Raw genomic sequence first — 16,844 nt, forward strand, 5'->3', positions numbered from 1 at the left:
GTTGTCTATAGTACCCCAACCACGGTCCATCTGCAGAATCCTCCCCACTGGGTTCATTGCTCCAGGATAAAACTGTGCCCATCAGATGACCAGCCTAGCTCCTCTGCCTCCTCCTGAAGTCGCAAGTACTCTCCCCCACTTCCTTTAAACTTACCCATATTCCTGAAAAAGAACAATAACCCTGTATACCTTTTATTTACAGCAGGCCTTTACACAGTCACCCCAGTATTTAAACTCTGTCTACTTATGTCCCTACTAACCATTCTCACATACTTCTAAATGCCCTGCTTTTGTCTATACTACCAGTTCATGCTTTTCCTCCAGACCATTGTAGCTGATGTCTCGTGGTGTCACCCTCAAGCTGCCACCCTTAACTCTCTCAGAATGGACAGATGACCTTCTGTGACCTTCTCCAATTCTTCCATCCTGATGAAGTTCTTTTCTTTTATACTTACTCTTTGTCTCACTCCCATTCCCTTGCCACTCTCTACCCCTCCCTAATTATCTTCAGCAAACCATCAACCTCACCCACTCCCTCCTCACCATCTCCAATCCTTCCTTAGCCAGAGATTGTTGGCTATGCATTTCCTTCTCTTCCTCCTACTACACAGCTGTCCCTGCCCTGCCAGCTGACTCGGCAACCTCCCCTGTCTCCCTACACCTCCGAACCTCTTTCAATGATCCCCACCTTTACCTTCCCAAACAACTTCTTTACTTCCTAGAAAAATACAGCAAAAACTCCCCTGATATCTAATACCAACAAGCTGCTGCTCTCCTCTGTATCTACCTACAAAAACAATTCCTTTATCTCAGCAAGCAGTCACAGAAAGCTTTCATCAGATTATAATCAACAACCCCACAGAATGTGCCTTTTCTAGTTTTCTAATACCTGCCAAGAAAATAATTCCCTACCAATCAAAAACCAAGCAAACAACCCCTGTTTGCATTAGACTAGAGGAAAGTGGGAGGCTCTGATATGAGCTTATTTCTTCGAACTTGCCATCAAGAATGGAAGTCAGGATACTTGGTTTATATTATTATTATTATGATTTTTGAGATGGTCTCACTCTGTCATCCAGGCTGAATTGCAGTGATGTAAACACGGCTCATTACAGCCTCAACCTCCTAGGATCAAGGGATCCTCCTGCCTCTGCCACCTTTGTAGCTGGGACTACAGGTTCACGCTAGTGCCAGGTTTATTTTTATTTTTTGTAAATATGGGGTCTCCCTACGTTGCCCAGGCTAGTCTCATATGCCTAGGCTCAAGCAATCCTCCCTTCTTGGCCTCCCAAAGTGTTAGGATTACAGGCATGAGCCACTAAACCTGGCCAATTTCTAATTTTAGGGTTAGAACTAAAGATTTTAAAGATCACTTCCAGCTGTAGGATTCCTGGACACTACTTCTCCTTATCTGTTTCCAAGACAAATAATGTAATCACCAAACTAGCTTACGGATAACGTAAAGTGCTCTCTTACATTAAAAAAATCACAAAAGTAAAAAACTTAACTGTTAAAGTAAAAAAACATAAAAAGATTCAGAAATGGAAACAAGGATGGAAGATGGAAGATATTTCCCTTGCTCTGCTTTCCCCACACTGTGTCATTTTATAAGCCAAAATGCTATTTCCAGCAACAAATTCATTTGAACAATTTTATTTATTTATTTATTTTTGAGACAGAGTCTTGCTCTGTTGCCCAGGCTGGAGTGCAGTGGCATGATCTCGGCTCACTGCAACCTCTGCCTCCCAGGTTGAAGCAATTCTCCCACCTCAGCCTCCCACGTAGCTGGGATTACAGGTACCCACCACCACGCTCAGCTAATTTTTGTATTTTTAGTAGAGACGAGGTTTCAGCATGTTGGCCAGGCTGGTTTTGAACTCCTGACCTCAGGTGATCTGCCCGCCTCAGCCTTTGAAAGTGCTGGGATTACAGGCATGAGCCACTATGACCGGCCTGAACAATTATTTAATAACATTTTCAGGAGCAAAGAATATACACTTAATAAAAACAACCATAAAATGCCAGTCTTCTTTGATGACTCCCAGGTAATTCACTGTATTTGAAATCATAAACTCATCGAATATTTAGTTGGCCTATTCCCGGATTATACACACACAAGGAAATCAATGATCCTTCATCTTCATTCTAGAAAGAAAAAAAACTACACTGTTTATCCCCCCTCCCTCCACCCCAGGCAATCTGCTCTCCACTTTCTTCCTAGAGCTGTTTCTCGGCCCCCTGCGTGGCTAGTCATGGTAGGGGTTCCGCTCTCATCAATGGACTGTGGGCAGAAGTATGAGGCCATCTCCCCTGCATAAAGAGTACTGCTGCTCTGCATTCGTTCCTCACACTGCAATCCCCACACATGCACACGAGGATGAGCCCACCATGCCCGGCTAATTTTATTATTTTTTGTAGAGACAGGGTCTCCCTGTACTGCCCATGCTGGTCTCAAATTCCTGGACTCAAGCAATCCTCCCACCTCAGCCTCCCCAAAGTGCTGGGAGTACAGGTGTGAGCCACCATGCCCGGCCTACAATTGAATCTTAACTATTGAAAGCAGTAGTCGCAAAGAGAACAAAACAAAAACTTACCAAATGTGCCATAAAATCCTCTGGGTCCACAAGTCCCCACGCCATACTTCTTTAGAGATGCTAAAGCTGCTGCCTTTATTGAAGTAAAAGAATTATACTTTAACAATTTATCTTTAAGAGTTCAAAATGAACATTTCCTAGTCTTTAACCCACAGGGCTCCTACCTCCCTCCTCCACTTTTCTTCCTTTCTTGGAACTATGACAACTCTAACAGAATATAAAGAAGAGACAGGTGTAAAGACTGAGTATATGACTTAAAATATGGAAAAGTTATACTAGCCTGATTCTCAAAACCTGGTTAACTTTTCTGCATTTGTGGGCCAAGTCTTTCCTGGAAAATGCCTGTTAGCCCACAATCCCAATAGGTGAGAGAGCAGTTTCCTAGACCCTTCTCCTAGACCCTTCTCCAACTATTCTCTAGGTCTGGCCTGTTCAGTTCTGTGGTTGTTGCCTAACACTGAGCCACATAAGAGACTCTGGCCTCTCTCTGTCTAGGTCCAGCTCACAACTCTGTCAGACAAAAAGTAATGGGAAAAACTTGCATAGCACTTTCCAATACTCTGATTTTTTTTTTTTTTTTTTTTTTTTTTTTTGGAGATAGAGTCTCGTTCTGTTGCCCAGGCTGGAGTGCAGTGGCACCATCTTGGCTCACTGCAACCTCCACCTCCTGGGTTCAAGAAATTCTTCCACCTCAGCCTCCCAAGTAGCTGGGACTACAGGCATGTGCCACCATGCCCTGCTAATTTTTGTATTTTTTGGTAGAGATGGGGTTTCACCATGTTGGCCAGGCTGGTCTTAAACTCCTGACCTCAAGTGATCCACCACGCCCAGCCTGCATTTGTCTTTTATGTCCAGTTTCTTAAATCAGTAATGTTATCTGTCCACTTCAGCAATATGTGCTACTCACCTTAACCCTAGGGTTATCCAAAAATCCAAGAAAATTAAATGAGGTGAAGTTTATACATTCTTTTCCATTCACCACAATTTTGTGGCTTGGAGGGCTAGGGAAGAGATAAAGAGTGGTCCACGTCAATTACACACTCATGTTCCATGCTATCATAGTACCTTGGTGGTAGACACAACAACATAGTGTTGTCATCCTACCCTATTTGCATACTGGTCTTTGATTTCTTGTTTTTAAGAAGTAATATTAGAGCATGGTACATTAAAAATAAGATATTTTTCCATTAATTTTATTTTTAATAAACTACCTGTACTACTAAAATAAAAAAAAAAATAAGCTAGAATTCCAAGATGAATGAATGGCAAATCTTAAATGCTTTTGTTTTAAAACTCACTTAAGAATGAAGCTGCTAAATAAAGTATCTCAGAAAAATGTGGAATAAGCCAAACAGGAAGAAAATATAAAATAAGATCAAAGGCAAGAATAGGCAGAGTGAGTTATGATCTTGCATAGTTAAATGGCTTAAAAAGAAATGTCATGTATAGGAAGCCACTAAAGAGTAAGTGGGATATGTTCCCAATGTCTAAAGTTAACACTGGAATGCTGTTGAAGAGGAATCCTCACACTCCTGGGGAGCAAGGAGAATGTGGGTGGCAGCTACACTGGAGCCGGATATGAGCCCGGCTGGGACAGGAGAATGGGCTCCTGAGGATACTTCTGTTAAGCCCTCTGCTGATCTATATTGGAGCCATGAGCCATGCTTCAAAATCATGGGCTCAAATTATGGGTTGCAAACTGTTAAAGGGCTGTGAGAACAAGTTAGTTGGTCACAATCAGCCTATTTTAACCAGAGGAAACAGTAAAACAAAACAGAATGGAAGAGAAACTATCAGAACCATGGCACAGGGTGAGTGATGGGACTATGTATCTGTACTGGTCCATGTACTGGGTTGCTCTATAAAATGCACTGTAGCCAGAAAAGATGGAGAAACACTATTCTCATCAATACCTTTTAACAGCATTGGTCATCCTTGAGAAAACACAGATGCTGGGAAACCAGGAAAAGAAAAGAACGACAACTTGAAGTAAATTCATGAAAGTGAACTAACTTATAAAAAAGGCAAGAAGACTCAGTGAAAAAACCATGGGTTGTAGAGTCTGTCAGACAGACCCCCTCTGTATTATGGCTATTGACGACTTCAGAAGCTTAGGGACATCACTGACCTCTGTGATTCTCAGTTTCTTCATCATTAAAGTAGGGGGAGAGTCTACCTCTCAGGGAAATTGCTATTATGAAAGTGACTGGCTCATAAGAGGTGCTCTCCAAATATTTTCTTTCTTCTTCCCTAAGGCTTCAAGCGTTTCTCTTTCAAATCCAGTGCCACTCACCTCCTCAACTGTGATTCTGATTTTATCATGTTATTTAGGTTCCTACTTCTCAGGGTTTCCTTAAGTTTCCTAAGTCCTCCCTGATTTCGTAGTCAGGTATTGGCAGTCACAAAAAGATTAAAACAAACAAACAAACAAATACCTAGACAGACCACCCGTGTACCAAAGGTGCCGTAAACATTGAGACCATTCTATAAAAACTGTAATACACAGAAAACAAATGATTAAGAACAAATATATGCAAAACCCTTAACCACGGCTCAAAAGCTATCAGAAGGCAGCATGATGTGATGTAGGGATACGATTTCTGTCCAGCACTTGGAGTAGCAAAGGAACAAAGTTTCCCGTGAGAAATGGAAGTCTCAGATCTGTGCCCCATGCAGGCTAGCAGGCTGCAGGCTAGCAGGCTAGCAGGAATAGCAGGCTAGCAGGAATAGGTCATGCATGCTAGCAGGAATAGGTCATAACGGGCACTTGATAACAGGAATCCTGGAACTTAAAATCTTATAGGGTATGCTGCAGAAGCAAGTAAAACCAACCAGAAAGACATCTCCACAATCGAGACCTGAGAGGACTCAAAAGAGAGAAAACAGCTTTCCCAATCAAAAACCACAACCCCACCATGAGTGAGAGTCAGCATAGAAGACATGCAGAAGGGCCGCCGCCCAAGAACGCGAGATGCTGGACAATAGAAAGTGCTAAGGACCAAGAGCATAAACATAAGGAAAGGTTAAAAAGTTACTGAGAAAAGGACAGGCTGGGCTGGGCATGGTGGCTCACACCTGTAATCCCAGCACTTTGGGAGGCTGAGGAGAGCAGATTACCTGAGGTCAGGAGTTCAAGACCAGCTTGACCAACATGGTGAAACCCCATCTCTAGTAATAATACAAAAAAATTAGCTGGGCCTGGTGGCACATGCCTATAATACCAGCTACTTGGGAGGCTAAAGCAGGAGAATCGCTTGAACCCAGGAGGCAGAGGTTGCAGTGAGTCGAGATTGTGCCACTGCACTCCAGCCTGCTCAAGAAGAACGAAATTCCATCTCAAAAACAAAAACAAAAAAGGACAGGCTAACTTGCTAAATAGTCAAATGTAACTTCCAGAAATACAATCTAAGAGCCAATAAAATGAGAAATCCAAAAGATAGATTAAATACCCCATCAGACACAGCAGAAAAATGAAAGACAGAGCTGAGATTACCAAGAGATGCAAAAATGTGAAAGAGTACATACTGAACATGGAGGATATGAAGGTTAAAAGTACACTGAACATTAGCTCTACAGGGAAAAACTGGAGGAAAAAAGTGAGAGACAATGTTTGAACAGGTAACAGCTAAAAAATTCCCAGAATTCATGGGAGACAGAAATCCAGACTGAAGTAGAAAAATGAATCCCAAGTAGGATAAATATGAATAAATTACAAGAAGACACATGACAGTGAAACTGTAGAATTTTAAAGAGAAAAAGAATTGTGAAAGCCACTAGAAAAAACAGAAGATGAGCAATAATTAGACTGACATAGTCTCCCCATAACACAGCCCAGGCCATGATGAAGAAATTCTCCAAGGGCTGCAGGTCAAATAATGATCCACTTAGAACTTGTTACCCACTAACTGTCATCCAAGGAGGTAAAATAAAAACATTTCTCATTAAGAGATACAGACTACCTTCTCTGAATCTCCACATAACAATCTAATAGATAATATATTTTAGAAAAAGGAATTTTAAGCCCAAAGAAGCTGCACGGATAAAGAAAGAAAACCTAAAGATTGGCAATAAGAAACTGGTAAACAGGTAAAGAAGGCGGTTCTCAAATATAATAATCCTGGAGGATACAAAATAAGTGGAGGTCAAATATCAGACCAGGACATCAAGAAAGGGGGAGTGGGGATGGGGAATAACTGAGGTAGGAGTCTAGTAAGTCCTTGTACTGCTCAGTAAGGAAGAGAGGAAGATTAATGAACATTTGGGGCAAGGTGGCTCATGCCTGCAATCCCAGCATTTTGGGACGCCAAAGTGGGGGGATTATTTGAGGTCAGGAGTCTGAGACCAGCCTGGCCAACATGGTGAAACCCTGTCTCTACTAAAAATACAAAAAAATTAGCCGGGCGTGGTGGTGCATGCCTGTAATCCCAGCTACTCCAGAGGCAGGGGCAGGAGAATCCCTTGCACTCAGGAGAGAGATGCTGCAGTGAGCCGAGATGGTGCCACTGCATTCCAGCCTGGGCAACAGAGTGAGACCCTGTCTCAAAAAACAAACAAACAAAAAATTGGACAGGAATTACTTATGTTAAGCATGAGGAGAAGAAAAGAATCAGGGAAGTCTAACCAAGAAAACGTGATCAAGCAGACTAAAGGCAAGGGAAAAAAACAGAAATGAACAAATTAAGGCCACTGCCCTGGAACAAAAGACCACATCTGTCAACTGCTCCTGCAACTAGGTGTGGCCAGTGTTGCCGTAACCAAGCTGACAGGCCTAGAAAGAGCCTCTTTTCTGCCCATCTGCCTGACATCTTCCCTTAAGGTGACTTATGAATGGAAGTCACACACCTCAAGGGCAGAACACCAGGATGGTAACCTGGGTCCCTGATCATCTGTGGCACTAGCTACCTTGCTCCACACTTGTGAGAGCAAATACACTTCTACTTTGCCTAAGCCATCTAAGTTTGGGTTTCCTATTATATGCAGCTGTACCCACTACTAACTAGTTACAACTTCAACCAGAATGATCTCTAACAATGCTACCTTTAGGTATTTTGAAGAAATCAGTTTGTTTTTTATAAAGAGAGGTAAAATAATTTGACACTGATATGGTACTTATTTCCCACACGTAATACATATTCCTGGGAGCGGGACTTCACAATGAAACAGTATACAACCAAGTAAGCAAACCTTTTAAAGACCACAACAAAAAGCAACCCTGTACGGGGTCAAGTGTAGAACCACAAATACTGAATGAGACTTGGGTAAAATTTTGAGGGATAGCAATATACACAGATTCAAAACGTTATGCATCCAAGTATTCAGACAGAAGTGAAAATGACAGACTTTAAACATAAATTTTTCAATGCTTCTAATGATGAATATGGTATCCAAGATGCCTAGGAAGAATTAGAATAAAACTGCTGCATGGGGTAAAGGAAAGAGCAGTATTTTTGAATATATTATTTGCACAGTGACATTTTAAATATATATGTGCAATTAAATTAATAAATCAAATAACATTATTTTTGGCCATTTCTTATACATCCCTTTAAGTTTACATATCAAATTGGCCAAGAAACTGTTTTAAATGTTATTGGGAAAATTGTGAATCACCTCATATTTCAGCAGATATTAGTGTTTACTATACAAGTAAGTTAGTAATCAAAATAAATGTAAACAGATTAAACTCCTCAGTTAAAAAATGGTACTAGGATTAAAATCCAATTATGTACAAAAGAACTACACACAATGACACAGTAAAACTGAAAACAGTCCTATTAATCACAGAATAACTAAATGATAGCTGGTGTAACTACACTGCTATCAGATAAATGGACTTTAAGGTAAAACATAATTTTTGTTAGAGATAAGGGACATTCAAAAAGATGTAAAAATGCTGAGCCCACATACATTTCATACCTTCAAACTAAACAATTTAAAAACAAAACAGAGAAAGAGAATGAATCCATATGGTGGGTAATACTGATCTTTATACTGTCTCTTTCTTTCTCATTCATTTACAGACCAGATAGAAAATGGCTAAGACTGTCAACTATTTGAATAATAACTAAAGTGCTTGATGTAATGGACACAAGACATTTTGAATAAAAGGAATATATAATATAAATTTTTGTGATAAAGCTGTGGAACATTTGCAAAATTTACAATAAAGTAAGACATACAGCAAGTCTCAACAAGAGCAGCAGAATCATTCTGAAAAGCTGTCATCCAGAACATGTTTTTTAATCACATAGCAATAAATTATAAATTACTGAGAAGACAAAAACTCAAGGAAAACATTATGCTTTAGTCAAAGAAAAAAAAAAGAAAATTAAAAAATATTTAGGTCTGAATAACACACATTAGAAGTATAGCCTACAGGCTGGGTGCAGTGACTCATGCCTGTAATACCAGCACTTTGGGAGGCTAAGGCAGGTGGATCATCCGAGGTCAAGAGATTGAGACCATCCTGGCCAACACGGTGAAACCCTGTCTCTATTAAAAAATAATAATAATAAATTAGCTAGGTGTGGTGGCACACACCTGTAGTTCCAGCTACTGGGGAGGCTGAGGCAGGAGAATGGCTTGAACCCGGGAGGCAAAGGTTGCAGTGAGCTGAGATTGCGCCACTGCACTCCAGCCTGACAACAAGGCAAGACTCCATCCTGCCTCCCCCCACCCAAAAAAGTATAGCCTACAGCTGGAGTAGTACTTAGAAGGGAATTTATAGGCTTAAATACAGAAAAGTTCATTATCCCTCATACTCAATTTTGAAAGTTTGCAGCAAGTTCATTCAGTAGCAAAATCTGTCCTAAACATATATGAAGCTCATTAATGCTTTTATTTATTCAATGGAATGAAACTATTCTGGGGATGCTGCCCTAGACTGCATGAGAGTGGTTCTGTAATAAGGAATACGTACTTTATTATCTTTCAAAACCTTTTTTTAAGCCTGAATCCTGAATTACACTCAGGGTGTTTTGTAAAGAGAATGTCAATCAATACTAGAAAAGATTAGAAATGTAAATTAAGTGTTCAACTAAGTTAGAAAAAGAACAGAGTACACCTAAGAGATATATTAATGGAAGTTAAATAACAAGTAAGAATTTCAGAAAATACAACATAATAAAAGTCATGCAATGATCTTAGATGCAGAAATGACATTTGATGAAGTTCAACATCTATTTATAAAACTCTTAGAAACCTAGATCGGGGGAAATGGTCTCAAATTGATAAAACTATAATACCTAAAACCTACAGATATTAACTGGGAAACAAGAGAGCCATTACTTTTATGAATATGAACAAAACAAGGATGCTTGGTACCTTTTTACTATTCAGCATATTACTAAAGGCCATACCAGTAAAACTGTAAGTCCAAAAATGTGAATAAACAAGTGTGCGCACACACACACACATCTGAGAAGAGTCACACTGTTATCGGCAGGTGATATGATCACCTTACATAAAAAACTCAACGAAATCAACAAACCACTGGAATTAGTAGTAAATAAAGGTAACAAAATACAAAGTATTCACAGTATCAAGAAAAATATAAAGATAGTAATAAATGATAAGATATATGACGGTCAGCTGAAGGGATGGCTCAACATTTTAAAGATATTACATTTTGCCAAAATAAACTACAAACTCAATGCAATCACAAATAAAATTCCACCAGGATTTCTAATGGAGCTCTATAAACCTCAATAATTATACAGAAGGATACAAGTTCAGGAATGGCTAACTGAATTTAGAAACAGGGAGGTGCTTTACCAGAAGAAAGCAAATATTACAGACCCCTGTTAACAACAGGTTTGGTACTGGAGCAGGTAGGCAGAGACCAATGAAAGAATCTAGAATTCACGAGAACTGTGTACATACGAATACCTGGAAAATGACAGCAGTTACATCACAAACCACTAGGTTTCACACAAATTTTTCTCTATGGATAATGTTGAACAGCCAGGTATAAAGTGAATTCCAGACATATTAAAAATCTAAAAGGTATTTTAGAAAAGATAACAAAATGTGGAAGAATGTCTTTGGGACCTCAGGGTAGGAAATGATTTCTTAACCAAGTCTCCAAGAATACAAACCATAAGGCCAAGATGGATGCATCTGACCAAGTCAAAATTAAGAAATTTGGTTCAACGAAAGATACCAAAGATAAAGTTAACAGATGGGTGATAGAGAAGAGGTTTATTGTATTTCACTGAATCTAAGATGTCATCAATTGTATTTTATTCATCACTAAGGAAGAGAAACAGTGTCAGTTAATGCTTAATGAAAAGGTCTATTATACATTCTTAGACCCAGATTTTTGTTACACTACGTTTGTACTTATGAAAAGGAAAATATAAGTCAAGACATTCCTAAAACCTCTTTAACTGAGTTCTGTCCCTCTCCTCTAAGTCACTGATACCACAAGTTTTCATACCATGTTCTTCTTGCTCTTGGCAGTATCTTGGCATTTCTTACCAGCATGCTCCACTATCATTTCTGAGATTATCTGACATGTTAACTGTCACCCATTCTCAAGTTCTGATGCTGCAACTTTCCTATTGAACTAACCTCATAGTTTTATCGTCCTTCCAATTAAATCACATGTTTCTAGAAAGTAAGCTGATACTACCCAAAGGCAACAGGAAGTCTGACAAAGAGATCTTCAAAGCCTTTTGTCATCCATCCTCTGCCTCTGCTCTGCAGGTCTGGCCATTTCTCTGGCCATCAGTTGCCTCATTGACCAGCAGGGCATACACTTCAACTGGAGTGCTGACAGTAAGCTCGCCACCATCAAGTTCACTGGTACATAAGCAATGACAACCATGTCACAAACTACCTTCCTGGCTGACAATGACTCATCAGTGACTCTCAGCAGCTTTAAGATTCATCCCCACTTCAGAGATTTTAAACTAGGGAAAAACAGTATGTGTCTTAGAATCAATGTAACAGAGTACTAACTCAAAAATTGACTAAGGAGTAAAATCTACAAGGTATACAGAACCTTTGCTAATCAAAACACTGGGAAGCCAGTAAAAAAACAGGTAAAAGATATGAAAAGGCATTCAAAGAAGCAGAAAACTCCAGTAGCTAAAAAGTAGATGAAGTGATGCTCAAAGGTTCAAACAGTAAGAGAAATCCAAAGCAAACAGTATTGCTAAACAGAAATGTAGGGAAAACTTGAATTCCTATACACTATCTTAGGGGACCATAGATGACACAGAAAAGTCCTACAGGAAAATTAGGCAGGCATTTATCAGTATCCTATTCCTGGTTCTATACCCTCAGAGAAATTCAAGGGAATATTAGGTTCATGAGGGACTATTAATCAGAGCATTCTTTGCAGCAGTGGGAAATGGGGGCGGTTTAGGTGTCTATCATGAGGAAAATGGAGAAGTAAAATTTGGTGGCTGTATATAACAGAAGAATATGTAGCAGTCAAAAGAAATGAACAAGAAATACATGCAGCAACTCTATCCGTCTTTACTGACCCTGCTTTGATATTTCTTCCTACCACTTAACATCAGCTAACATTAAAAAACACCTCAACCCTTGATCTCTTCTGAAAGCACACTCAGAAAGCAAATGCAAAATGCCTACAAAGCTTAAAGGTCTAAACCTACCCAGACCAGAACAAGGAGAAAGGTGACAAAATGTTGGAAACTGGAAAGCAAATGGACAAGTTGTATTTGGTAAGTCAAAGAGATCAAAGAGAAAGGCAAGCCTAGGCCAGCTGTGAAAAGCCAAGCAGCAACGCCTGAAACATGCTCCCAAACTGGGGCACCAGCTTCCATTAAACACTGGAAAATGGGAAAGGCTGACAACAGGAGGACTGGCTGGGTGCCTAGACAACAGGCAGTCACTCCCCTCCTCCACCCTGAAGAAGTGCTCTCTGGAGAGGCTGTGTATAAACTGGAAGTCCTAAGAACGAATGAAGGCAGGGGTGCCATTCTGAAGACAAAAATTAAGTGTGAGTTACATAATGAATGGTAAGACCCTGGGCCTCTTGCCTTCAACTCAGCTCCCAAATGGTGGAGAGTAGCTTTTTACCTGCAAAGTAACAGACTAGAGGACTTTTCTCCTGGGAAACACAAAGCCAAGAGAATAAAAACTATAAATACTAAGTTTGGGGGTCCCCTCAAATAAATGAACAGGTCCCTGTCTGATTATCCTAGTGCAAGCTAGTGATTACAGGTGTGAGCCACCACACCTGGCCACAGCCAGTTTTGTTTCATTTATATTCCCACTTCTTATGTATACATTCCTTCTTCCTCTGAATTATTTTGAAGTAAAACCTATACATCATATCATTTTTAATTACTTTATATGTATCCATAGAAGACAAATAATTTTTTAAAATAAACATATTCACAATGCCATTAAATACCAAAAAATTAATACATTCTGAAAATAGCTGCAAATCCATGCAAATCCAGAGTTCACATTTTCTTGACTTTCTCATAAGTGATTTTTCTAGTTTATCTACTTCAATCAGATACCTGTTTGCTCATTTACATTCCTTCTTCTTCTAAATTATTTTGAAGTAAAACATATACATCATATCATTTTTTAATTACCTTATATATATATCTGTAGAAGACAAGGCATTTTTAAAAATAAGTATATTCACAATGCCATTAAATACCAAAAATTTAATACATTCTGAAAATAGCCACAAATCCAGAGTTCACATTTTCTTGACTTTCTCATAAGTGATTTTTTCTAGGTTATCTATTTCAATCAGATACCTGTTTGCTCATATTTACATTCCTAACTGAACAATGTCTAAACTTAAATTGACATAAAACACAGATGATCTTATGACCAAATGCTTAGTGCAAGAAAAAACTTCAAACTGCAGGAAGAGTCCCTCCAAACATAGAAAGTACCAGTATTTTAAGAGATAGGTTAACTAAAATGTGGCAATGTAGGGAGCAGAGCAGGAAGAACCTTTAAGTCCGGAACTTTCAACAAGTCAATTTCATAGTCAGTTTCCCTGGTCCTTCCACAACAACTTCTAGCATCTGTTTTCTCTACAATGGAGGTAACAATAGTAACTATTTCAGAGCAGGAAAAGGCTTAGAGCAGTGCTACAAGAGGGTCGCGGCTATATAAAGTATAGCTATTTGTGTATTTTAACCTACAAACCTGCAACTTTTTGGTTTTTTTGGTCAATAATAGATTTCTTTTGGAAAAGAAGCAGCTTCCTGTCTGCAGACATCTGCAGTTCCACTTAGTGAACATTGGTGTCTGCTAACCTTTGCCTCTATTTCTCTCAATAATATACCGTCAAGCTGTTCCTTGATTTAGCAATTTTATATGCTTTTTCTTTATTTTTTTTTTTCTTTTCCCTTTTCCTGAGACACAGTCCCCCTCTGTTGCCAAGTCTGCACTGCAGCAGCGCCATCATGGCTCACTGCCACCTCCACCCCCCGCTCAAGCAATCGTCCTACATCAGCCTTCGGAGTAGCTGGGACTACCCGCGGGGCCCACCAGGCCCAGCTAATCTTTGTGGTTTTTGTTTTGTTTTAACGTTAAGAGACCGGGTATCTGGCCAGGCGCACTGACTCAAACGCCTGCAATCCCAGCACCTGGGAGGCGGAGGCCGGCAGATCACCCGAGGTGAGGAGCTGGAGACCAGCCTGACCAACATGGAGAAACCTCGCTACCAAAAAAATAAAAAATAAATAAACTAACCGGGCATAGTGGCTCACGCTCACAATCCCAGCCACTCGGGAGGCTGAGGCAGGAGAATCACCCAAACCCGGGAGGCGGAGGCTGCGGGGAGCACAGACCTCGCCACTGCACTCTAGTCTGGGAAACAAGAGCGAAACTCCCTCTCAAAAAAAAAAAAAAAAAAAAAAAGAGACCTGGTTTCACCATGTTGCCCAGGCTGGCCTGGAACTCCTAGGCTCAAGCGATCAGCCACGCTCGGCCGTCCAAAGTCCTGAGATCACAACCGTGAGCCGCCACGCCAGGCCTATCTATTCCTTTCTGATTAATAAATTGGGCCTGGCGCGGTCACTCACGCCTGCAATCCCAGCACCCTGTGGCTCACTCCTGCAATCCCAGCACCCTGGGAGGCCCAGGCAGGCGGATAAACTGAGGTCGGGAGTTTGAGACCAGCCTGACAAAAAGAAATCTCGTCTGTACCAAAAAAAAAAAACCACAAAAATAGAAAAATTAGCCGGATATGGTGGTATGGTGGTTCACGTCTGCAATCCCAGCCCCTTGGGAGGTTGAGGCAGGAGAACAACCCAAACCCGGAGGTGGAGGCCGCAGGGGGCCGAGACCTCACCACTGCACTCCAGCCTGGGCAACAAGAGTGAAACTCCTCCTCAAGAAAAAAAAAGAAAACAAGGGGCCGGGTTTCACCATGTTGCCCGGGCGGGTCTGAAACTTCCAGGCTCAAGCGATATGCGGCACTCTGCTGTCCCAAGTCCTGTGATTAACAGTGTGAACCACCTGGCGAGGTCGGTCACGCCTGTAATCCCAGCACTTTGACAGGCGAGGCAGGCATAACCTGAGATCCGGAATTTGAGACCAGCCTGACCAACATGGGGAAACCCCCTCTGTACCAAAAAAAAAAAAAATTACAAAATGAGCCATGCATGGTGGCTCACGCCTGCAATCCCAGCCACTCAGGAGGCTGAGGCAGGAGAACCACCCAAACCCAGAGGCGGAGGTCGCAGGGATCCGAGACCGCGCCACTGCACTCCTGCCCGGCAACAAGAGCGAATCTCCACCTCAAAAAAAAAAAAAAGAAAAGTGACCGTGTTCCACCATGTTGCCCAGCTGGTCTGGAACTCCTAGGCTCAAGCCATCCACCGCGCTCAGCCGTCCAAAGTCCTGGGATCACAAGCGTGAGCCACCACGCCAGGCCGATGTATTCCTTTCTGATTAATAAATTGGGTCAGGGCGGTGGCTCACGCCTGCAACCCCAGCACCCCAGGAGGCCGAGCAGGGCAGATAACCTGAGGTCGGGAGTTTGAGACCAGCCTAACCAACACGGAGAAATCTCGTCTGTACCAATAATAATAATAATAATAATAATAATAATACAAAATGAGCCGGGCATAGTTGCTCCCGCCTGCAATCCCACCCACTCAGGAGGCTGAGGCAGGAAAACCACCCAAACCTGGAGGTGGAGGCCGTGGAGAGCCGAGACCGCGCCATTGCACTCCAGCAGGGCAACAAGAGCGAAACTCCTCCTGAGAAAAAATAAAAAGAGACCTGGTTTCACTATGTTGCCCAGGCCCGTCTGGAACTCCTAGGCCCCGTTCTCGGCCGTCGGAAGTCCTGGGACCACAAGCGTGAGCCACCATGCCAGGCCGATCTATTCCTTTCTGATTAGTAAATTGGGCCGGGCAGGTGATCTATCCTGGAGAATGTTCTCTGTGAGCTTGAGAATATTGTGTATGCTGTTGCTATTGGATGGAATGTTCTGTATATGTGTGTTAGGTCCATTTGATCTAATGCGTTGTTCAAGTCTCATGTTTTCTTATTAATTTTCTGTCTTAATTATCAGTCCATTGTTGAAAGTGATATATTCAAGTCCCTTACTATTACTGTATGGTAATGTCTCTCTCTCTCAAGAGCATTTCATATTTGTTTCATATTTTAAGTGCTCCAATGTTGAGTATATGTGTAATTGCTATTGTTATATGCTCTTCATAAATTGACTCTTTTATCATCATATAATGTTCTTATGTGTCTCCTATTTCAGTTTTTGAGTTTTTCTCTTTGTTTTCATTTGCATGGAATATCTTTTTCCATCCCTTCATTTTCAGTCTGTGTGTGTCCTAAAATACAAGGTGAGGCTCTTATGGGCAGCGAATAGTTGGGGCCTGTTTCTTTATCTTTTCAGTTACTCTCTTTTTTGTAGGATTTAATGCATTTATATTCAAGGTAATTATTGATAGGCAAGGGCTTACTACTACCATTTTGTTAATTGTTTTCTGGTTGTTTTGTAGATACTTTGTTTCTTTCTGCCTCTTATGCTGTCTTCCATTATATATTGATTTTTTTAAAGAAGTGGTATGCTTTGACCTTTCCAATTTTTTTGTCCAATAATTTTTGCTTTGTGTTTCTCATAAGGTTTATATATAACATATACATATATTAATAACAGCCTATTTCAAGCAGATAACAACTTAACTTGCATACAACTCCACATTTTTGCTCCTCCCACACACATTTTATGTTATTGAGGTCAGAATTTACATCATTTTGTAATGTGTGTTCCTTGAC

At 40.8% G+C, this 16,844-nt stretch overlaps 1 protein-coding gene across 1 annotated transcript in view; it reads right to left on the bottom strand.

Moving 5' to 3' along the window:
* LOC112135138 (serine palmitoyltransferase 1-like) overlaps positions 1–4,527 on the bottom strand; it is a 45,093-nt gene extending 40,566 nt beyond the window's left edge. Inside the window, exons 1-3 of the mRNA XM_063727233.1 lie at positions 4,508–4,527; positions 3,502–3,595; positions 2,595–2,667 (exon numbers count right to left, since the gene is read on the bottom strand). Of these exons, the coding sequence (XP_063583303.1) occupies positions 2,595–2,667; positions 3,502–3,595; positions 4,508–4,527 (187 nt within the window). The remainder of the gene's footprint in view (positions 1–2,594; positions 2,668–3,501; positions 3,596–4,507) is intronic.
* Positions 4,528–16,844: the final 12,317 nt, after the last annotated feature.

The sequence above is a fragment of the Pongo abelii genome, chromosome 8 (genome assembly GCF_028885655.2).
Source record: "Pongo abelii isolate AG06213 chromosome 8, NHGRI_mPonAbe1-v2.0_pri, whole genome shotgun sequence".
NCBI lineage: Eukaryota > Metazoa > Chordata > Mammalia > Primates > Hominidae > Pongo > Pongo abelii.